Consider the following 25,730-nt stretch of genomic DNA (forward strand, 5'->3'; position numbering starts at 1 on the left):
ACCTCTCCCACAGTGGTACACCATCACCTACATTACCTACACAATGCCCTCGACTGTCCTTATTCAACCACTGCTCCCGACTGCAGGCGTCACGGCTCATATTCCTACATTAGAGACCTGTCCCGTACACCTTCCCACTATCACCTACTCCAGTCCTGCCACAGGCATCTCCTAGCCCATCAAAGGCAGGGTTGTCTGTGAAAGCAGCCAGGTGACCTATCGACCGTGCCACATTCTGCTCGGGCTCGACAACTGACGAGCTGTCTGTCCACGCGAATATCCACCGCCAAACTGTGGCCGAGAGACGGCCGGAACACCCAGTTCCCGACCGTGCCACCCGACACGACGTTCTCTACTCCGACAGTTGCTTTACGGCCTGTACCGTCCAGATTCCTCCCAGTGGCACCAGCTTTTCAGAACTGTGCAGATGGGAAACCCCCCTTCAATATACCCTATGTTGCCATAAACCCGCTGGCCTCAACCTCGGCTAGTCCCTGTCCTTTACCTGCCTCCAACTGCAGCCATACACGTACCTTCTGTCCCACCTGCAGAGTCCTTTGCCCTCGTGTACTTCTCTCCTCTCCCCTTTGCTGCCTCTCCAGCACAGCCTCCTAACGCTGCACCTAGCGGCCTTATCCTGTGCCTACTCTCTCTCTGTATCTCCCACAGGAAGCTCACCGTGTTCCTCCTCCCCTACCATGCAATCCTTCCCCACTCCACACCTCTTCTGTACTCCCTCTACCCAGCCCAGCAAGTACTGCTCCTCACTGCAGACACAGTTACAGTCTGGGATTAGTGTCCAGAGACGACAGTGGCCGTGTGTGTCTTTTACTTATGAATGTGCGAATTTTTTTGTCTTTGTGTGACGGAGGATGCAGTCCGATAACTGATAATAAATTTGCCTGTCTGCCGCCCTATGCCGCCTCTAAATGGTGGAATAGCAGCCTATCCCTTCCAATCGCATCTCCGTATCACCCTGGCCTTGTAGGCAGTCTCACTCGATAGGCTCTGCGCGAACCTACAAAATGGGCGACACGGTGAACGTGTGGTGCTCGAGAAAGAGCTGCAGTTAGCTAGTGGTCAGCTCCTACCACTCCTCCCAGAAATGTCAGTCACAAAGTTAGTCACATCCGAGTGTGTCAGGAGTTTTGTTCCTGTAAGCAATTATACAGATTGGATAAGTCTACAAATGCAGATTTAGCCACTATGCATCTTGACTACAAGACTATGGTATCAGATGTCAAAGTAAAATTTTAGAGTGCTCTTTCCAAGCATCAGTTCTGTGTTATCATCTACACCTACATCAGTATTCAATAAACCACTGTGAAATGCAAAGCACAGGATCCTTCCCATTGTACTGTGTATTAGGATTTCTTCCTGTACCGTACACATATGAAGCACACGAATACCTCTGTGTGCATGTACTCAATCTAACATCATTAGTAAAAATCTCAGATGTCCGGCTCAGTTATTTCTTTATTATTCCACAATATTTTGCAAACAGACTCACTGCCATCTTCAGGTGGGTCTGTCGACTGTTGCTCCGCTCCTGTTGGCATCCTATATATGATGACAATTACCCCTCCAGCAATCTGCTATCTGTGACACCGCACTGGATTGTGGCAGTGGTGGGGATAGTGTCGCCCTGCTCTGAGCTCGGTCTCCAATGTCCGAGCTACCGCTGCTGGGTGCTGACCTCTTTGCACAGGAACACTTTTCTTTTTCTAGGCTCGGTACAGGTTTCCTTGCCTAACTCAGTTGAAGGGCACCACCTTTATTAAATAGATTATCTTGGACCGTAACTTCAGTGGTCTCTAATCCTGCAGTCCTAGAAAGAGAAAGATTGTCTAAGCAGTTTGGTATTGTTGTAATCCATAGTAAGGCCAGTCTAATACTATGGCTGATTTGGAGGTCCGATGTAGTTCAGTATGCCATCTGTGCTCACAGCACCTCATTTCTACCGTGCGTACAGTTTCTCCAGTTTACTCTTTGCTGCACTGGCAAATTGGTAGACCTTTGGTTTGTGAAGGCTTAGATCATCCTTCACTGAGACTAGTAGTGTCAAGGTACTAGGGAGATGACAATATACACATTTAACATTACATCGCTTTCAGATCCTGCCAATGTTCCCGTAAACATTGGCAAGATCTTGGAGCATAATAATGTTAAATGTATATCGCTTACGCAATCTTCCTCCTCCTGGGTATTATGTGATTTAGGAGGCCGTTGAAATTAGGGTGGAATGCTGCATTCGTAAAGACAAGTGTTTCTGTACAGATAGGTCTGCACCTCACAGCAATAGCTCGGACACTGGAAACTGAATTCGGAGCAGTGCCCCTACTCCCACAACTGCCACCACCACTGTAGTGGCTGCAGGGACAGTGATAGGAGTGGAGTGATGGAGAAGCTAATGACCAACATATATAGGATGCTCACAGGAGGAGAGCAGCAGTTTTCAGGGGACACTTCAAGATAGCGACGACTCTGTCTGCCGAAGTATTGTGGAGTAATTATGACTCAAACTGGCCAAACGTGCAAGAATTCTACTATTGAAAATATGCCAAGAAAACATCAGATTGCAAATTTAAAACCATCTTTGCGATCCCTGTGTAATCGCACAGGCATTTGTGTGACCAGACTCATTGTAATCGTAGGCTACTAAATTTTCATGTTTTATGAAGTAAACAGTTTTACATTTAAAGTGCTTTGTCAATCTCCTTGTCAACATCTGCTTCAATTTTGGCACCTTCTTGCTGATAGTGTATCAGTATCAGCAGCTGCATCCTCTGCAAAGAGCTTGAGGTAACAGGCAGGTCATTAATGTAGACCATGCACAGCAAGAGTTGCAATCCGTTTGCCTGGGACTCTCCTGTACTTCTTTTAAATCTCTTGGCATAATGACAGTGCCGAGCATGTACATATATAACTGTTTAATATATTCCAGAGAAAATCTGAAAAAACTGAACATGAGATGTGATGTGCATGCACACAGTACAAGAAACAGTCACCTGCTGGACTTGCCTACCACAAGATTTGCTGTAGTCCGTAATAACTATAAGTACTCAAGCATAAAATTTTTCAATAAGTTACCATGCTCAGCTCATACAGTACCACTAAATAAATATAAGAATACATTGCAAACCTGGCTAAAAAACAACGAATTCTATACAACTGAAGAATTCTTAGAAACTAATCATCAAAATATATGTTTTACCTAAGCTATGAAGAAAATGTTTTGATATTATATAAGCTAGTTATTTACTGTGATTCTTTTCTTATGTGTGTATTTAATTATTGTATAAAACATTGTTTTACACAATGCTGAAGAAAAGGTCTTTAGTTCCTTTTCTCTCCTTTCTATAACTATTTGAATATCATACTGAAACTAAAACCCTCTGTAAACTTTGACAAAGCTAATTGTATGAAAAATACTGAAAGGCTAATAAAAATATTCTATTCTACTTCTGTCAATGACTCCCTCCAAGATAACATGCTCTGACCTCCATTCCAAGAAATCCTCACTCCAGTTACAAATTTCATTTGATAGCTCCAGTTGATTATACTTTAATAATAACTGTTGGTGGGATATCAAGTCAAATGCTTTTTGGAAACAAGGAGATACTGCCTCCACCTGATTACATTGATTCATGGCTTTCAGGATGTCATGTGAGAAAAGCGTAAGTTGGCCTCTACACAATCAATGTTTCCAGAATCTGTGCTCATTGGCACAGAGGAGGTCATTCCATCTGAGATATCCCATTACACTTGAACTTAGAATAATAGTGTTCTGTCATAGGATCCTTGACTAGATAAAAAATCTACTCACTATGCAGCGGCAGGGAACACACGCACAAGAGGGTTTAACTTCTACAAGCTTTTGGAGGTAGTGGCTCCCTCTGGCAGAAGAGTTGAAGGGGAAGGAAGAGGGGTGAAGGAAAAGGATTGGAGAGGTTTAGGGAAAGGGATACAGCTCAGCAAAGTCACCCAGAGCTCTGGGTCCAGGGGGACTTACCAGGCGGGATGAGAAGGAAAAACTCCTTTCTTTCCTTCCCATCCTGTTCGGTAAGTCTCTCCTGATCTGGAGTCACTAGCTCCGAAAGCTTGTAAAAGTTAAATCCTTTTGTGTGTGTGTGTTCCCCTGCCATCGCTTGGTGAGTAGATTTTTTATCTATCGATTTACATTATATGAATATAATAGAGGGAAACATTCCACGTGGGAAAAATATATCTAAAAACACAGATGATGTGACTTACCGAACGAAAGTGCTGGCAGGTCGATAGGCACACAAACAAACACAAACATACACACGAAATTCAAGCTTTCTCAACAAACTGTTGCTTCATCAGGAAAGAGGGAAGGAGAGGGAAAGACGAAAGGATGTGGATTTTAAGGGAGAGCGTAAGGAGTCATTCCAATCCCGGGAGCGGAAATACTTACCTTAGGGGGAAAAAAGGACAGGTATACACTCGCACACACACACACATATCCATCTGCACATACACAGACACAATTGTCTGCTTGTGTCTGTGTATGTGTGGATGGATATGTGTGTGTGTGTGCGAGTGTATACCTGTCCTTTTTTCCCCCTAAGGTAAGTCTTTCCGCTCCCGGGATTGGAATGACTCCTTACCCTCTCCCTTAAAATCCACATCCTTTCGTCTTTCCCTCTCCTTCCCTCTTTCCTGATGAAGCAACAGTTTGTTGCGAAAGCTTGAATTTCGTGTGTATGTTTGTGTTTGTTTGTGTGTCTATCGACCTGCCAGCACTTTCGTTCGGTAAGTCACATCATCTGTGTTTTTAGATTTACATTATATTATCAATAACTGAATATCTTCTTTGTGTTACTCTATGTTATGTATGTTTTGTTACCCAATCATACACACAGGGTAGCATCCAAAAATGATTTGGGAGTAAGCTGAAAGGAGGTAAGAGGGCATTTAATACATACAAATTCTTTAGGCAGATATTGCAGATAATTAATCTGATTTTGACTGTATGTCAATAGTGTCCTACTAAATTTTCATTTTTTATGAAGTAAACAGTTTTACATTTAAAGTGCATTGTCAATCTCCTGGCCACACTATTTCTGTAACAACAGCAGAAGCATAAAAGTGGTCTAGGGACAATTGCACTGTGGTAAATAAAAAATAGATATTACTGATGAGCTGTACAGATACAAGAACAAAATCCAGAAGCAATATAATCATAGGATTAAAGAGTGGTAGCCTTTAACAAACACCTTACAGTGTTTCTAGGACTGCAGTTAAATGTTTATTTATGATATGGTGAACTGCTGAACAAAAGGTAAAGTAAATGCAGTTATCTCTAAAGATCACTTACGGACTGGTGTTAAATTGATACAGTTCTGTGTATTCACTTCATAAATATGAATACCATGTTATGGTGTGGCATTCTGTTCTGATGGAAATGCAAGTGCTACAGAATAATCATATAACATTTGAAACTGCACATCTGAGTTAATGAAAAAGAACATTGTAAAACAATTTAATATGTGACACATCTGGTAATATATATTTGTTACCTGTTCACAATAATGAAACTAGAACTACAAGTGATTTTTATAGTGATGTACACAGCAGTGCCCGGTATCAGAAAATATGCTCTGTCCATGTAATAAATTCTTCAGTTGAGTTGAAAAAGATGCTTGAGTCTAACAGTTCCTGTGGCACTAAGAAATACATAAATTGCCTACATTGACGCTTTTTTTCAAGTATGTATGTTCTGTGCTTAATGTGCCTCATATGTTTATGCTGCAGTTTTGATTGTTTCAGTGCTGTCGGGTACCTAGCAAGCTGTCAAAATTAGGCTGACAAACAGTAATTACTGTGTGTGTGTGTGTGTGTGTGTGTGTGTGTGTGTGTGTGTGTGTGTGTGTGTGTGTCTTGTTGATTCTCTGGGTTGTAAAGTTCTTTAAAACTGACTTGTCTGTATTTCTGCACAAAATCAACAAAAGATTAAGAAATATTATGGTCATTATCAGTAGAGCTAGCTTTGTTTCTTACCTGGCCACGTTCGTTGAGCTGGTTGTACTCACTTATGGCAGATATAAAAATAAATGCGACACAGTTTTCAAAACAGTGAACCCATTTGGGGCGCTCAGACCTCTGCCCTCCTACATCGACAATGCTGGAATACAAAATAGCACTAATTAATCACCCCACAACACATCAGGAAGTGTCCGTATGGTAAAACTTGTTGTTATGAAACGTATATGAACAGAAAAGTCGTGGAAGGTCTGTCCCAAAAACAATGGTAAAGTTTTTTTTTTACCTTCCAGAACTGTTGGTGGACAAATGTTTCAGTTCATTTATGCTTTTTTTGCATCTTGTTTTCTGTAAATCCCATCTTGAAGAAAAACCTTCAGGAACTTGGAAAGAGTTGAGTCACACATTAACATGCAGAAAAACCCACTGCGGGCAACTTTTTGTTTATTCTACTAGTAGCATATTTCAATTAGTTCTTATCTAGTGATACTGCCAATTATAAGGATTTCTTCTTGATTACTTTGTGTTTGTGTGTTATCAGTAAAGTGGCTATTTTAGAGAGGAAAAAAATAAAAAAACACTGTTCCACCTATTATGCTATTCAACTGCTGCCTTAATTTAAATTAATCATTTAAGTAGTGTTACACAGAACATTATCTATATATTGGTAAAGTTGAAGCCTGTTTATTGTGAACTTTAGTGTTAGCAAAAATGTACATCCTCTAAATCCACAGGTCTTGATAGACCATAGAAGAAGATGCTATGTTTTTCCTTAGCATTATTTTTGAATATTGGGGAACTGTGAATTTGCTGCCTGATGTCTTCCAGCAACAAGTTAAAGATTTTTGCACCATAATGTAAAATAACTTTCTAATTCTACCCAATTATTTTTATTTCTGGTATTATGCATATTCCTGACAAACTTTCAGTTGGAGCAATAATCAACACAACTGGAAAAAATATATATTTTACTCTATGAGGTGAAGCAATAAAGACACCGGACTTGTAGTGTGCATTTCTGGCTTTGTTGCTGACAAAGGGAAGAGTGGGGGAATAACCTTGGGACTCTCCACGACACGCAATTTTGGTCTGGCTGTGAGCCTTCTTAGAAACAGGTCATTTGTCCGAGCTCTGTCGGAATTACGCTGCACTCTAAAGTGGAATGTGTCAACATCAAATTACTCACAAAACTTGAAAATTCCACCACAGAAACTTAGAGTTTTCGAAACAAGTTGACGGCGATCGTGTCTATCTCGTATGCAAGTTTCCAAGTGGGTTAAAAAGTTCAAGGACATTAGGGAAGATGTCAAAGATGATCCAAAATTGAGCCATCTTTCCATTTCGAAAACTGAAGAGAATGTGGAGAATGTCAGTAGAATTGTTTGAGAAGGCCGCCACCTGAGCATTCGAGCAATTTCAGAACTTGCCTATATCAATAAGGAAACTGTTAGACAGACTCTGCATGATGATCTGGGCATGATAAGGGTTTGTGCTAAAGTGGTGCCAAGAATCCTCACAAATGAGCAAATGCAACGTCAAGTGGACTGCTGTGGTGGCGCTCTTGAAAACATTGAAAATTACCCTGATTACCTCAGCAGAGTAATTACGTGTGATGACACAGCAATATTCCAATATGATCGTGAGGCTAAGTGACAATTCAGGCACTGGAAGAACCCTCAATCCCCTAGGAAGAAGAAAGCAGTATGAGCAAATCAAAATTCAAAGCAATGATGATTGTTTTCTTTGATATCTGAGGGGTTATCTACATTGATTGGGTGCCTGAAGGTTAAACTGTCAATCAATCTTATTATGTAACAGTTCTGAAAACCCTCATGAAAGTGTGTGATGGTAGAGACCAGATCTGTGGAAGAATTGCTCACAAATTCTTCATCAGGACAATGCGCTGACGCATAACGCGATGTCCGTGAAGAGATTTTTGGTGAAAAACGACATTCCAGAAGTGAAACATCCACTGTATTTGCCTGACCTAGTACAGTGTGACTTCTTTGTCTTCCCAAAACTGAAGTCTGTGCTCAGAGGAACCAGGTTCGAGTCCACGGATGCAGTGAAGGAAAAAGTGACGAGCCTCCTCAACAGCACAACAGAAAAAGATTTGCAGCCTGCTTCCAACAGAGGAAAATTCACGTGGAGCATAGCAGGGGTCGGGATTTCTTTATTGCCACACCTTGCATAATCACAGTTTTTGTTTTGCCTACTGGCTACAGGTTTCAGTACATCCTCAGGCCATCCACCAGTTGCAGTCTTCATGCCAAGGGTGCCCATACCTGCAGGCAAGGGGAGACTGCGATCCCTCCTATCTCTAAGGGACAGGGAAAAATATAGTGTATTCAGGTGTTTTTATTTGAAAAAAAAATTTAAAAGTCACTATTAAACAGTCTTTTAACAAGGCCAGATCTGAAAATTTTTTATGGCTACTTACAAGTATGGGTGCCCTTGCATCCTGTTCAATTAAGAAGTAGGTGTATCAAATACAACTATCTGGGAAGCGAGTGTTACAACTGCAAGTTGGTGAATGGCACGATGATGCTGCTGCGTACCAAAACTGGTAGCCAGTAGGCGAAATAAAAATTATTCCTAGAGACTAAAACTTACATGTCTCTCTAGCATCATGATTTTAATCTCTTATTTTAACCGCAGATACCATCAGGGAGTAAGTGTATTGAAAAGTAGGTGTAAAAATGCATAGGTCTCTGAGGAGGATAATGCAAGATGCTCAGTTATCTACTTTACATAGTATTCTTACTGCAAGCTTAATTAGAATAAATACTTGTTTAGACTCAGCTGCATTTCTCATGAAGATTATACCATAGGTCAGAACTGAGTGAAAATATGTCAGCAGTTGTGTCTACAGTTCAACACAATGAGAGAGATTTCTAAGTGGAAAGCAAAAAGGACTGAGCTTTTACGGTTAACTTCTTAACACGCTGGTGCCATCTCGGTCTGTTAGTCATTTGGATGTCCAGAAATTGCACGCAGGGAGCCTCACAGAGTGTGTGCTCATTAATCTCTATTTCTGTTATCTTTGTCATTTCTCATTTGTTTGGAATTTCATAGTATAATTCATTATAAGATTAAATATTAAGTTGTGTACCTTCAAACCAGTTGTAAGACTGTTCTGTTATTCGGCTAGTATAGTCTGGTATGGATATGTTTGGGGTCTTTTGCAGTATATTATTGTCTCAGTAAACATTGCGAGGAGTTCTCTAATGTCCCAGGTAAATCATTTATCTAATCTGAGAACAAGAATGAGCCAAACATCATATCTTGTGGGATACTGTATTTCATGTTTCCCCACTCTGAACATAGCTTTGTATTTGGGGTATAATTTATTAATGGACCATCTGTTATTAGGAGGAGTACCTTAGATGCTGTAATATTTCAGATTGTCCACTGGAATGTTATCACCAACACAATTGAAGGTTATTTGAAATACAGTAATTAGCCATTTTATGTAAGTTTTATCCATTGTGGATGTGGAACACTGTGACTATAATATGAGAAGGTTTGAAGAGATTACCACAACCAATCGCCTTTTTAAATAAGTGTATTTCAGTAAATCATGGCAAGTTTCAAGCTGCCTAGCAGTTTCTGAAAACATTTTATGGAACTTCAGAAGTTACATAGAAAGGGTGCCATTGTTGTATTTCATCAAGTAATTTAATACAGAGCTCTGAAGTTCAAGCACCATTGTCATGGGAAAATTAATGTTAATGATTGAAGTTCTTAGCAAAATTACAGAAAATGGCAACAAAATATTTTTCTTATTTAGTCAAACAAGAATGCAGCTTGTGAGAGCATACATTGCTTTGTCTGCAGAGATTTTGCAGAACCAAACTGAGTAGATGTTAAAAGCAGCTTCTCAAAAAAGTGGTTCAGCATGCTACTTCACAAAACTTTTTCAGAATGTAGAAAGGAGGGAGATGAGTCTACAACTGAGTCATTTGTTTGCTTCCATTTTTATAAATGGGTGTCATCATTACATATTTAATTCTTTTGGTAATTACGCCTCAACTCATTATGTGTCATTCAGATAGGGACATTAAGCTCTATGAACCATTTGGTGCTGTTACAGAGCAGCTGACTGTTACAGAGAAGCTGACTGTTACAGAGTAGCTGACTGCATACTGGCACCAGAACACACTCTTTTGCCTCCATTTAACTCTGAACTCAACTGTAACAGGATAGTCATGACACAAGATCATACAAACATACAAAAAAACTTGCCCACAGATCACATATTGTACACCTAACTCAGTAACAGGTGGGCAAAAGGCTACAGAAAACTTCCCCCAACTAGAGTTCATCCACAACAAAATTTACAGTTTCCATCTTGTTTCCAGTACTCAGAGGAGAATATGGGACAGACTCCAACTTTAATAAATATTTTGTTGTGCCCTTTAGTCTGAATACTGGTTTGATGCAATTCTTATAGCTAGTCTGTCCTACTGCATCTGATATTTGTATGAATCTGCTTACTGTATTCAAAGCTTGGTCTCTTTCTACAATCTCCCCCCCCCCCCCCCCCCACACACACACACACACACTTCCCTCCATTACCAAAGTGGTGGTTCCTCAATGTTGCAGGATGTCATATCAACCAATCACTTCATTTAATCAAGTTGTACCATAAATTTCTTTTCTCGCCAGTTTGATTCAATATATTGCATTAGTACCCATCTAATCACCAGTATTCTTCTGTAACACAACATTTCAAAAGCTTGTAAGTTGTCCTCACCTGAATTTTTCATCACCCCATTTCATTTCTGTATGAGGCTGCTTTCCACAAAATAAAAAAAAAAATGCTTTTTATGATTTAAATTTATATCCAGTGTTAACACATTTTCCTTTTTCAGAAAAGACTTCCTTGCTATTACCAGTTTGCATTTTTATATCCTCCCTACTTCACCCATTATCAATATTCCACATCTGTTTGGAAAAAGTGAACACCAAGACCGATAGATGTGATCACTACGAAATTTATTCCACCAATTAGGGAAATGACATTACACAAATTATAAGGATTACAGGCCTGTACCTGCAATGTGACTGTTTAAATTCAGAACAGAATAGTGCCACTAGATGTTGTGGCACGGACTCAAAGAGCACCTGAATATGCTGCCAGAGAATACTCTGCTGTGCAGTTTCTAGGTGCATCCACAAAGCACCATCCGTGGCTGCATGAGGACCTGAATGAACAAGTTGCCAACTGACTGTATCCCAGACACGTTTGATTGGCGACGAGTTAGGCAAATGGGCAGCCAGGGAAACAGTGGTACCCGTCATTATTTGAAGGCTTGCACATTCCTTGCAAGATGCGGCTGGGTGTTGTCTTTCTGAAATATGGCATGCACAATGGCTTGCAGGAGAGACAGTGCCTGGAATGTTTTCTTAATTTCCCTACTTGAGGTGTTAGGAATACGCCATTGAAAGAGTCCGGTAGTCAATCCATAATTTTTGTATCTCACTAAATTTCTTGCTTCTCTTACTTTTTCTTGTGGGCACTGTACAATACCGATGCTGGAAGGGTCCTGCTGATCAGTACCCTTGAACCGTGACACTGTTTCTCCCCTGTGGATTTTGATTCGTTGCATCGAAGATGCTGAAAGAGACTTCCCTTGTTCCAGTGGAATAACACACTCGGAGATGTTGAACTCGGTGTATTTCCTATAATGTACAATTATAATGTCTCTTAATGGATTGACTGCACGTGCATTACATTCCAGCTAGATGCTGTCGTGCATCTGTCTCACATAAGACTCAGAACAATAGCCGGCTGCTGTGGCCGAGCGGTTCTAGGTGCTTCAGTCTGGAGCCACACTGCTACTACGGTCACAGGTTCGAATCCTGCCTCAGGCGTGGAAGTGTGTGATGTCCGTAGGTTAGTTAGGTCTAAGTATTTCTAAGTCTAGGGGACTGATGAACTCAGATGTCAAGTCCCATAGTGCTTAGAGCCATTTGAACCATTTTGAACAATAGTAAAGTAAAATCTGAACATCAATTCTGTGGCGATTTCTTTGGTGTCGTGGACATCACACGTGCTCCGTGCCTTTCCCTCGTGGCCCTACAGAGCAAACAACTCCACCTGGCAGGCAGATGTGCCAGTCCACAGCCAGCATCACCAATAGCACAGGATCAGTATAATTCTGATCTGCACAAACCATCAAAAAAGATCCCCAAAGGGGGCGCTTCCTACTTCCTTACTACCTTAACCCGTAAACATCTTTTGTTTGCCAATGGATACCAAGGATGTGGAACATCTCATTCTATGTAAGACATGTTATATCTTATGCCTCAGACTGTGAAACCTCCCTGATGTGATGGTAGCTGTTCATATTACTCTCAAGATCCCGTGTTAACACTTGACATTTGTCCACTATGTTTATCAACAATACAGTCTGTCACATTGTGTTCACCTCTGTGATTTCAAACACATACACATTGTAGGACAAGTCACAGCGGGACTCGAGCAAAAATACTACATTTTGCCAGTCTCGGTGTTCACGTGCCCGTTGCAGTCTGCAGTGTTGGTGGGTTCTGGTCAGTAGAAGCTGACATAATGCCATGTGTGCCACAAGTCCAACCCACAGAAGACAGTGTCAGGAAGTCGACACAGACACGTCCACACCCGTTGCCGTACTCCGGCATCGCGTCAGTGCCGTAGATGAAGCTATTCTGTCTGTTACGGCCGAGCAGACGAGATGGTAGTCATCCCCATTTTGGTCACACTGTGTCATCCGGTACCGTGTCGGCACTGCGTACAGCTCTCTTCTCTCCCTCAGTTCCACGTACGCCTCATTGCTGAAGCACCGTGCGCTGTACGACACGTAATGTCACGGAACGACAGACCCGACTCCCGGAGACCGATCGTTCTGCCCCGTTCGAATGCGCTCACGTGCGTATACTCCACCCTGTGATATCGGCAGGCACAGTGGCACTCGATTACACGTGTCCACTTCGTATGATGGCTCCACACTGGCTGAGCGTTGTGTAATACTGACCTGTCCAGTCACACAAAAGAGGATGCACTTGGGCCTACGTTCACACCACCTCTCTGTTGTTTAAATCACTTATTATGGTTCCTCTGTTCTGCACATCCTCTTAAAATGGAATGCTGCTGACCACTGCTTCAGAGTGTTCAATTTTTACAAACAGTAGCGTAAGTTGCTGCCAAAATACAAGGTTTACAACTTTGTTTCCGCCGTTTTTTCCCCAACATTTGAGGCTTTAATGAAATAAATTGGTTACATATGTATCATTCAAAGTATTTTCCATCACTGGCCACTACTTTCTCCCATCTTTTGGGCAGTGTACGAATCCCGTGTCGAAAAAATTGTTCATCTTTTGAAGCAATCCTCGAATCGATCCAATTTGTGACTTTTTCGTGAGATTGGAAGTGTGGTCAGCCAGGCCGTGCGCCATTGATCTAAACAGGTGATAGTCAGAGGGAGCAATGTCTGGAGAATATGGTGGGTGGGGTAAGACTTCCCATTTTAATGTTTCCGAGTACGTTTTGACCTCTTTTGCAATGTGGGGTCGAGCATTGTCGTGTTCCGACATCACTTTATCGTGCCTCTCGCTGTATTTCGGCTGTTCGTCTTTTAATGCTCTGCTCAAACACATTTATTGCATTTGAAAATGAGCATCTGTGATTGTTTCACTGGTTTTAACACCTCATAGTTCACGACACCGAGCTGGTCCCGCCAAATGCAGAGCACAATCTTGGAGCCGTGAATATTCGGTTTGGCCATCAACGTGGAAGCATGGCTGGGATATGCCCATGATTTTTTACATTTAGGGTTATCTTACTGAACCCATTTTTCGTCCCCAGTCACAATGCGATGCAGAAATTCCTTCCATTTTTGCCTCTGAAGCAACTGTTCACAAGCACACAAACACCATTCAATGTCTCTTGGTTTCAGCTCACATGGGACCCAAGTTCGTTCTTTCTGAATCATGCCCATAGCCTTGAGACGTTTTGAAATGGCTTACTGTGTCACTCCCACTAATCGTGCCAATTCTTCTTGAGTTTTATGTGAGTCTTCTCTCAGCAACGTCTCCAATTCTGCATCTTCGAAAACATTCTCTCTTCCACCACTATGCTGGTCTACGACATTAAAATCACTGCACTTGAAGCTTTGAAACCACTCATGACACATTCTTTCACTAATAGCGTCCTTACCAAATGTACTTGAGAGCATTTGATGAGATTCAGCTGTTGTTTCCGTAATACTGAAACAAAACAGTAGCACTTCCCACAAATGGAGAGAATTATGCTCGTAAACTGACATTTTCAATCAAGAACAACTTTATGATGCAGACACAAAGTGACTAATGTTTGAATGAGGTTATATTGGCCAAGGTCCAAGCTAACTGAGTGCTGTCTGCTATCTGTTTCTTTCGACCACTACTTACCACTGTCGCCACCTATCGGCAAACAGCGGAAGCAGAGTTGTACAACTTGTAGCATAACTTGTCAACGACTTTCAGTTTCTCGGTCTCTAATTCCCTCACACCCCATTACTTATGTTTTACTTATGTTGAGGTGCATCTTATATCCTTTTTTAAAGGCACTATCCATTCTGATCAACTCATCTTGGAGGTTCAGTGCCATCTCTGACAGCACTAGAGCGTCATTTGCAAACCTCACAGTTGTTATTTCTTTTTGCTGAACTTTAGCTACCTTTCCTACTCGGTGTATGTGCAGTGTGAATAACTCTGGGAACAGGCTACAAACTTGCCCCACTCCCTTCTCAACTACAGGCTCTGTTTCCTGTCCCATCTGGTGCCTGTAAAAGTAGTAGAACGCTTCTTGTTTCCTGTATTTTATCCTTAATAACTTCATAATTTCATAGAGTGTATTTCAATCGATATTGTCAAAAGCTTTTCCTTCTAATAAAAACACACTTCTGAAAATAACTAGAGCAATAGCAGCCTTATGTTTTAATAGCCCTTAGTGATCCACGTCTGTCTTATCGTACTTTTAACACAAGTTACACTTAATAAGTAATGATGACCCAAGAGGTGCAAGTACTTTTTAAAAAGAAAGAGGTAATTCTTCACCGATGACAAGCAAATTGCCTTAACAGAACATAAACAAGTAACGAAACACTGATGGATTTAACAACAGGAATTGAGAAGATGGACTAAAAACAAGTAGCATGGATCAAACTAAGAAATAAAGTGCTTTCATACAAAAAATGTTGGTCTATTTCTTGCACATAACAGCCATTTTCCAGAAATTACTCCTCATCCTTGTGAGCTTTTATGTACAGCCAAATAGAAATTAAATGCATACACTAATAAAAGCATACCAGAGTTTCTTGTCATAGTTCTGGATGGGTAGACGATACTCGATGACACCCGACGTGGGGCTCCTGGACCTGAGGACGTCCTGCTCTGTAGGGATATAGTCCGGTGCAGATATGACGTCCAGCCTCCTCATGAAACTGGAACAGTGCAAAGCAGTGTTACAAGCACTCTTTAGATAAAACTGTTATAGAAATTTGTACCGTTTAGGTCTCACTGCTACTAACTTACATATTTTTCTTTCCTTCACTGCTCCTGAAACTCTGTTATTATTGTTGTTATCTTTGTTATTAGGGTTAATGCTGTCATTGGAACCTGACTATACAATGTGTAGCACCATTAATAATAAGAACTGATGCAGGTGAAAGCATACAGTAATAGAATCGGAGGTATTCCAGTAAACGTGGGTCGACAAACGAGCCGCTTGTGAGATAATTGCAAATGTGTGGTTACGAGCTGCCATAGACTCCAGTATTAAATATTTGCTCTAATGAATTCAAATTTATTTTCGACCAGTTGTTAACCCACGGCTGTACTCGCATATCAGTGCTTTTGTTATGATGACGATTGGAGACGGTGAGTAAGAAAGATACTATACGTGCGATTATGTCAACTGCCTTCACGTGTCTGCCTCTTCAGGTAATCACAGCTCATAATGTGCACCTCACTCTTCCCCGTCCCGAGATGTCTGACGCACGATGAGGTGGCGTGTGCAGCGTTGCCGACGAGCAGTGCGTACAGAGGGGCGTGGGCAGGAGCGCACATCAGTCAATTGTGCCACTGGAGTAGCAACGGATTTAATACACCGAAGTTACATAAGCATAGTTTTTGTATCGTGTAGCACATGTCAACAAATAAAAACATTTTCAGAAATACGATAAAGATCAAGAGTCAGAGAGTAAATAGCTTCTTTGAAGAGCAAGTATTATTCCCTAATTCATATAACAGCCTTCAAATCAATAAGTATCTTGTACTACACACTTTCAAAAGTAGTCAGTGTTCTTTCTCAGGATTCAAGCTACCTCCATACCAAATTTCATTAAAATCGGTTGAGCAGGTTAGTCGTGAAAACTGAACAGACAGAATTACTTTCACTTAATAATAATAGTATGGATAAAACTTTGAATCACAATATATTTTTCTCTCTGTGATTAAATTTCAATGAAATAAAGCCTATATGATGCTCAAGTTAACTGTAAAAATGCCACACAAAAAATTAGCGTGTTCAGACAGACGTATGACAGTTTTAGATAAAATTTTAAATCGCGATATACAGGGTTATTACAAATGATTGAAGCGATTTCACAGCTCTACAATAACTTTATTATTTGAGATATTTTCACAATGCTTTGCACACACATACAAAAACTCAAAAAGTTTTTTAGGCATTCACAAATGTTCGATATGTGCCCCTTTGGTGATTCGGCAGACATCAAGCCGATAATTGAGTTCCTCCCACACTCGGCGCAGCATGTCCCCATCGATGAGTTCAAAAGCATCGTTGATGCGAGCTCGCAGTTCTGGCACGTTCCTCGGTAGAGGAGGTTTAAACACTGAATCTTTCACATAACCCCACAGAAAGAAATGACATGGGGTTAAGTCGGGAGAGCGTGGAGGCCGTGACACGAATTGCCGATCATGATCTCCGCCACGACCGATCCTGTTTAAGAAATGCCGAACATCGTGATGGAAGTGCGGTGGAGCACCATCCTGTTGAAAGATGAAGTCGGCACTGTCGGTCTCCAGTTGTGGCATGAGCCAATTTTCCAGCATGTCCGGATACACGTGTCCTGTAACTTTTTTTTCGCAGAAGAAAGAGGGGCCGTAAACTTTAAACCGTGAGATTGCACAAAACACGTTAACTTTTGGTGAATTGCGAATTTGCTGCACGAATGCGTGAGGATTCTCTACCGCCCAGATTCGCACATTGTGTCTGTTCACTTCACCATTAAGAAAAAATGTTGCTTCATCACCGAAAACAAGTTTCGCACTGAACGCATCCTCTTCCGTGAGCTGTTGCAACCGCGCCGAAAATTCAAAGCGTTTGACTTTGTCATCGTGTGTCAGGGCTTGTAGCACTTGTAAACGGTAAGGCTTCTGCTTCAGCCTTTTCCGTAAGATTTTCCAAACCGTCGGCTGTGGTACGTTTAGCTCCCTGCTCGCTTTATTCGTCTACTTCCGCGGGCTACGCGTGAAACTTGCCCGCACGCGTTCAACCGTTTCTTCGCTCACTGCAGGCCGACCCGTCGATTTCCCCTTACAGAGGCATCCAGAAGCTTTAAACTGCACATACCGTCGCCGAATGGAGTTAGCAGTTGGTGGATCTTTGTTGAACTTCGTCCTGAAGTGTCGTTGCACTGTTATGACTGACTGATGTGAGTGCATTTCAAGCACGACATACGCTTTCTCGGCTCCTGTCGCCATTTTGTCTCACTGCGCTCTCGAGCGCTCTGGCGGCAGAAACCTGAAGTGCGGCTTCAGCCGAACAAAACTTTATGAGTTTTTCTACGTATCTGTAGTGTGTCGTGACCATATGTCAATGAATGGAGCTACAGTGAACTTACGAAATCGCTTCAATCATTTGTAATAGCCCTGTATAGTGTTGTTCAGTAAGACAGACCCAGTTTAATTTATTTGCAGTTCACAACAGTCTACATACTGAAGAAAAGAGAAAGGTCCAGTCTTCTGTTTCTTAACCACTGTTTGCACGAACAGCCACTGGGGTGGTGATAGTTGTGTAAACAACCGCTGGGTACCCATGCCAATATGCAGTTGTGAGTAAATCGGCTATGGTGCAGCAGAAGGTTTTCTGCATTTTTGAGCGTGCAAGAAGTTAAATGAAAAGATGTGTCGTGTGGCGAGGGCTTCCCATCAGGTAGACCGGTTGCTCGGTGCTTTTAATTGACGCCACTTTAGTGACTTGCTTGTCAATGAGGATAGTACGATGATGGAGACAAGACAATACTCAGTCCCCGAGTGGCGGAAATCTCGGATCCAGTTGGGAATTGAACCCGGACACCGTGTGTGGCATTCTGCCACACTGACCACTCGACTGTGGAGGCAGACAGTAAGAGGTGAGTCAGCAGTTACAGTGCAGTGGACATTTCATCTCCAAGTTGGCACTCAAACCCCAACTATAAAATGCTTAAGCTGTTTGTTCAGCCAATTTCAACAAACTGGATGTCTCTGTAAAGGAAAAAGCCAGGCCAACCACCTCCCTGGACATGTTGGGACAATGGCATTTTCCTCAGCTTTCCAACAAGATGAAGCTCCACCACACTGGCACTGTTACGTCTGAGGATTTTTAAATTGATCCCTACCTCGGTGATCGACAAGAAGTCGAGATCTGGCTCTACGGTTCTGGCCGCCGAGCTCTCCCGATCTCGTGCCCTACGATTCTTTCTTGTGGGGCTATGTTAAGGAGGCTGTTTATGTCCCATTTCTACCAACAAATCTGGTTGACCTCTAGAACTGTGTCACTGCTGTGTAACACAAGCCATGCTTCTTCACATGTGGGATAAATTTGACTACTACTTTGGTGTTTGCTGTGCAGCAAATGGGAAACACACTGAACATTTACAACCTGTGTAAGCATAGGATTTCATGGCTGTTGTCACAGTTTACAAAAACACCATGTGGAAGGTCATTTGCAATAGTGGCCAAAACGTCAGAGAATTTTGCACATTGACAGTGTGGTCACATGTCCAGAAGAATGTTATTGATTTATAACTGGTGCTTTTGAAACTTCCTTCTTTCATTTGTATGTAGACTGTTAATGTTCAATTTATACATCATGAAATAAAAATTAGTTAAACTGGGTCCATCTTTTTGAATGATTCAGTACTTTTTCTGTGATCCAATTTTGATGAAATAAAGCCTTTATGGCGACAACAAGTTATGCTCAAGCTACCTGTGAAAACCTCCTGAAAATTCATCTAGCAGTTTTGGAGCTACAGATTTCTTATCAGTATAGATTAAGCCTCCAACTAATTGGGCTCAAATTTCACCTGTGACCCACTGTTGGGGAATATGGCACACGCACGATGGGGCTGGCACATTTTGCTGCTGAAGTAAGATGACATCTAATGCAACATGGTCCAAGACGGACAGGTCCAGCTGGGCCCATACCTTGACCTCTGAGATCACCTGACCTCAATCAATGGGATTTTCCTGTCTGTGGTCATCTCAGAAGTGAAGTGTATAACTCCCTCGGTGATACAGTTGAAGTGTCCGCCCCTGGTAGCTGAGTGGTCAGCTCGACGGAATGTCATATCTAATGGCCCGGGTTCGATTCCCGGCTGGGTCAGAGGTTTTCTCTGCTCGGGGACTGGGTGTTGCATTGTCCTTATCATCATCATCATCATCATCATCATCATCATCATCATCATCATTTCATCCCCATCGACACGCAAGTTGCCAAAGTGGCGTCAACTTGAAAGATTTGCACCAGGAGAACAGTCTATCCAATGGTAGGCTCTAGCCACACAGCATTTTCATACAGTTAAAGTACTGGAGCAGCAAATTGCACAGTCTTCTCAAGAGATGCAGGATGATCTGGGAGAGTTTTAAAGAATTTGTAACATGTTGCCAGAGACAGTATAGTGTTTTATCTACATACAATGATGACACATGAAACAGCCTCTTTAACAGGTATTAGTCTACAGTAAACTGTAACACATAATGAAGTGAAATAATATTGCAGTTCTAGTTAAGGTAGGTATGAGTGGTATTTGAGCCCAACAAGATGGGGACGATCAAAAAGTTTTAATTACAAATACATTTGTACCTAGTTGGACGATACTACATATTGATATCAATGGCTGCTTGTAACCACACATTCACAGTAATTTTGTAAATGGCTCATTTGTGGACATATACTTCCTGTAACATTTTTACCTTTATTGTCATACATTAAATTCGTGTCAGCTTGTACTATTAATTATGATACCCCTTGCATAGACATGTGTCCAAAAAAATGTACACTCACTTTGACCTGTCATAGAAAATTATTTCCATACTTGCAAGGTTAAATGTATGGAAAACAGTAATTTTATGTTTCCCCGACAGATGGCAGGGAATCGTCAACCTACCTGCAAAACTGTCCCAGGAGACTAATGTCAAAATGGTGGATGTATGATTGGCCTTTGAAGAACAGATGCAGGTTATTAAATGATATACACAATTTGCCAGTTAACAGTTTAATTCATTTTAAGTTGTGCTTCCTTTGGCAAAACAATTCTACCTTTAAATCCCAGTTCAAGTCTAACCATTCCTGAACCTACTCACAATTTTATCCAGTGATCTGGATCACCATCACTTATCTTTTGCACAAGTCTTGGAGGGAAATAATGTGAGCTGCTTCTCTTCAGAAAGCTTCACACATTACTAGCACTTACACCACTCTCATATGACCACTGCATTGAAGAATTTTGTGGTGAATACCGAAACAGTTATCACTCGTCAGCTGAGCAAGGTCATCCCAATTATTATTTATGCACATCATTCATTGTTTCAAGGAATCAAATTTTACTAGTGGCCATGTAATTTTTAACCTTGTGAGTATGGGACTGATCCACCTAAAAGGTTGACAATTACATATCTATGTTTCTACTTTGGAGGCTCATACATACAACTACCATCTTCACTTTAGTAACTGATTGGATTTTGCAGCTACATCCACAGCTCTAATGCCTTCTGTTGAGGAAAAGTTAAAACAGAAATTTCACCTTGTAGGTTGTTGTTGTTGTTGTTGTTGTTGTGGTCTTCAGTCCTGAGACTGGTTTGATGCAGCTCTCCATGCTACTCTATCCTGTACAAGCTGCTTCATCTCCCAGTACCTACTGCAGCCTACATCCTTCTGAATCTGCTTAGTGTATTCATCTCTTGGTCTCCCTCTACGATTTTTACCCTCCACACTGCCCTCCAATACTAAATTGGTGATCCCTCGATGTCTCAGAACATGTCCTACCAACCGATCCCTTCTTCTTGTCAAGTTGTGCCACAAGCTCTTCTTCTCCCCAATTCTATTCAATACCTCCTCATTAGTTACGTGATCTACCCATCTAATCTTCAGCATTCTTCTGTAGCACCACATTTCGAAAGCTTCTATTCTCTTCTTGTCTAAACTACTTATCGTCCACGTTTCACTTCCATACATGGCTACACTCCATACAAATACTTTCAGAAACCACTTCCTGACACTTAAATCTACACTCGATGTTAACAAATTTCTCTTCTTCAGAAATGCTTTCCTTGGCATTGCCAGTCTACATTTTATATCCTCTCTACTTCGACCATCATCAGTTATTTTGCTCCCCAAATAGCAAAACTCCTTTACTACTTTAACGGTTTCATTTCCTAATCTAATTCCCTCAGCATCACCCGACATAATTTGACTACAATCCATTATCCTAGTTTTGCTTTTGTTGATGTTCATCTTATACCCTCCTTTCAAGACACTGCCCATTCCGTTCAACTGCTCTTCCAAGTCCCTTGCTGTCTCTGACAGAATTACAATGTCATCGGCGAACCTCAAAGTTTTTATTTCTTCTCCCTGGATTTTAATACCTACTCCAAACTTTTCTTTTGTTTCTTTTATTGCTTGCTCAATATACAGATTGAATAACATTGGGGATAGGCTACAACCCTGTCTCACTCCCTTCCCAACCACTGCTTCCCTTTCGTGTCCCTCGACTCTTATAACTGCCATCTGGTTTCTGTACAAACTGTAAATAGCCTTTCGCTCCCTGTATTTTACCCCTGCCACTTTCAGAATTTGAAAGAGAGTATACCAATTAACATTGTCAAAAGCCTTCTCTAAGTCTACAAAAGCTAGAAGCATAGGTTTCCCTTTCCTTAATCTATTTTCTAAGATAAGTCGTAGGGTCAGTATTGCCTCATGGGTTCCAACATTTCTACGGAATCCAAGCTGATCTTCCCCGAGGTCGGCTTCTATCAGTTTTTCCATTCGTCTGTAAAGAATTTGTGTTAGTATTTTGCAGCTGTGACTTATTAAACTGATAGTTTGGTAATTTTCACATCTGTCAACACCTGCTTTCTTTGGGATTGGAATTATTATATTCTTCTTGAAGTCTGAGGGTATTTCACCTGTCTCATACATCTTGCTCACCAGATGGTAGTGTTTTGTCAGGACTGGCTCTCCCAACCTTGTAGGTATGAAAATAAATTTTCCATGACAGTGCATAGTGTGTATACATTTTTTTGATGCAGCCTGTATATAATTTCACGTGAATTAAATATATGAGGAACCTTCATTAAGTGATACAATATTTTTTTCTCAGCCAATTTTGGTTCAAAATGCAGAATTTGTTGTGGGACATTGTGGAATATTCCCATTTCAGCCCTTATAGTTTCATGTAGTTCCAATTGGTGGCAGCCCTATACATAGCCTTGAAAATAACATCTGTAATGGAGGTGGGTTCGAAGCAGAGAGTTTCATTGAGTTTCTTTTTTATGAAACCCAAAGCATGGAAAATATTCATAGGCATTTAACAAAATGTGTACAGAGACCTGCCGGCGAATAAATGGACGATGAGTAGTCGGATGAGTCATCTGTCAGCATAGCGACAAGGTCGCGCATACCTCTCTGATCTCCTGCACAGCAGCCGGCCACACGCTGCTGTGACTCCTGCAACATTCAGATGTGCGGACACTCTAAATTGAGGTGATCAGTGGGTCACAATCGAACACCTTGCTGCTCACCTGGATGAGTCTGTCGGTAGCACCGACACACATCCACCAGCTGGAGTTCTCAAAGGTGTGTGCTCGGTGGGCTCCTCGTTGCCCAGTGGAAACCGTAAAGAGCAATGAAGGACCACCTGTGCAGAATTTCTTGCGCATTACCAGGTTGACTGTGGAAATTTTTTGTCAAATGTCATGACAAGTGATGAAACGTGGCTTCATCATTTCGAACTGGAAACAAAACCGCAATTTGTGGAGTGGTGCCACATCACCTCTCCTACGGTACTGCTACAGTTGAGGCAATGGTATTCAGGGACTCTGGAGTGGTTGTTCTGTTTGATGTCTTCCACATGATGCAACAATTCACTCTGAAGTGTATTGTGTCACCTTCAGGAAAATGAAGAAACAACTTCAGTGTGTTTGTTGCCACAAAAATGCAAATGAACTTCTCATTCTCCTCATTAATACAAGGCCTCATTCAAATCTGTGCACCTGAGGGGCGTTCACAAAACTTCAGTGGACTGACCTTCCTCTTCCACCCAACAGCCTGGACCTCAGACCTTCCAACTTCCATCTGCTGGGCCCGACAAAGTACGCACTCCGTCGGAAGCAGTGTGTGGGTGATGGGGGAGGTTATTGATACAGCAAGGCATTTGCTCCTATGTTGACCAGTAGAGGGGTACCGTGTGGGGATACGGGTCCTCCCGGTAACGTGGTGAAGACCGTCACATCGAACAGAGATTATGTTGGAAAATAGGGTTTTGTAGCCTAAAGAGTGGGGAATAATATGGTGTATTGGAATTATGAATAAAGTCAAGCTGTTTTCAGAAGAAAAAAAATGTTGTATTACTTATTGAATGCCCCTCACAATATACATAGGCGGTTCAAAAAGTATCTGTCATTGAAAACAAACTTTGTTGATAATAGATGTTGGTGTTACCACGGTGTGTTGGCACCTAGTAGACAATGCTACTAGTAAGATGACAGCAATTCACATGTTAGCTGGATGTCACTGCCATTTCTGTAATTGTACTATGTGGTTTCACTAAGATGATAAAAATGATTTGCCCTTCTGCTTTGTGTTGAAATAAAAGCAGAATTATATGCTGTTTATGATGTCTCTATGCCATCAGTGATAACCATTAGATATTGGCTCAATGAACTAGAACATTATTGAACATTAATTTTTGATGTAGATTGCTGAGGATGCCATCAGGAGTGTAGATTACAGATGGAGCTCTAACCTACCCCTCTCTAAACCCTGGTGAAGTTAGTTAGTCTATACCTATGTGATCAAAAATATCCGGCCACCTGGCTGAAAATGACTTACAAGTTTGTGGTGCCCTCCATCAGTAATGCTGGAATTCAGTATGGTGCTGGCCCACCATTAGCCTCGATGAGAGCTTCCACTCTCGCAGGCATACGTTCAATCAGTTGCTGGAAGGTTTCTCGGGGAATGGCAGCCCATTCTTCGCAGAGTGCTGCACTGAGGAGAGGTATCGATGTCGGTCGGTAAGGCCCGGCACTAAGTCGGCGTTCCAAAATATCCCAGAGGTATTCTATAGGATTCAGGTCAGGACTCTGTGCAGGCCAGTCCATTACAGGGATGTTGTCATGTAAACACTCTGCCACAGGCTGCGCACTATGAACAGGTGCCTGATGGTATTGCAATGGCCATCCCCAAATTGATCTTAACAGTGGGGAGCAAGAAGATGCTTAAAACATCAATGCAGACTTGTGCTGTGATAGTGCCATGCAAAACAACAAGGGGTGGAGGCCCCCTCCATGAAACACACTACCACACCATAACATCAGTGCCTCCAAAGCTACCGTATTTACTCGAATCTAAGCCGCACTTTTTTTCCGGTTTATGTAATCCATAAAGCCGCCTGCGGCTTAGAATCGAGTGCAAAGTAAGCGGAAGTTCTGAAAAATGTTGGTAGATGCCGCCACAACTAACTTCTGTCATCAAATATATGTAGCTCTACGCATGCACGCACAAAGATAAATACTGGCGCCAAAACCTCTGCGTCAGTAAATAAATTTAAAAAAAAGGTGGAAGACGAGCTTTTTTCTCCGCCCCGAGTTTCGACCACTGCATTTTCATACATTATCCAACGAAGTAAATACAAATTCCGTATTGTTCATCTTGGAATGTAGCAGCGTTGCAATGTACTACGAAAATCCGACTGGAAAGACTGTTTGGGATGTTTGTCAATATGGCCAACTCTGCGTTCTGAATTTTTTCCCACCTGTAAGAAGAGAATGTTGCTAATAGGAACTTTTATGAATTGTGAATCACCTGCAGTATTCTCTTCACCATAAGAATAATACGAATATAAACATTTTGCCATGTATTCTTTCGTGTTTGCTGCTATCTCATTTAAATCTTGTCTGCCTAATAAACTACGAAACTAGAGTGAGACAACAGCAAACGTGGAAGAATGTACGTATCATGTCATGTTTGTATTCGTCTTATTCTTATGCCTAATAGTGATACAGTCAGAAATGAAGCACGGCAATTGACTAGTTTTTTAAATCTAAGATGACTCTAATTTCTGTGCAGAATGTAATTTACTAAAGAGGCGTCTGCAAAGATTTTCAAACGGAGAAAAATTTTCGCTAAACTCTCCTTCACAACATCTTCTATCATACGCAGTCTATTATTTGGTTCTTGTTGATCATTATCAAAGAAA

General features: G+C 41.5%; 1 protein-coding gene across 1 annotated transcript in view; it reads right to left on the reverse strand.

Annotated features, from left to right (window-relative positions):
• LOC126215024 (guanine nucleotide-binding protein subunit alpha-11-like) overlaps window positions 1-25,730 on the reverse strand; it is a 199,675-nt gene that overhangs the window by 39,634 nt on the left and 134,311 nt on the right. The window contains exons 4-5 of the mRNA XM_049941646.1: window positions 15,339-15,473; window positions 6,025-6,148 (exon numbers count right to left, since the gene is read on the reverse strand). Coding sequence (XP_049797603.1) covers window positions 6,025-6,148; window positions 15,339-15,473 — 259 coding nt within the window. The remainder of the gene's footprint in view (window positions 1-6,024; window positions 6,149-15,338; window positions 15,474-25,730) is intronic.

The sequence above is a fragment of the Schistocerca nitens genome, chromosome 12 (assembly GCF_023898315.1).
Source record: "Schistocerca nitens isolate TAMUIC-IGC-003100 chromosome 12, iqSchNite1.1, whole genome shotgun sequence".
In the NCBI taxonomy this organism is placed as follows: Eukaryota; Metazoa; Arthropoda; class Insecta; order Orthoptera; family Acrididae; genus Schistocerca; species Schistocerca nitens.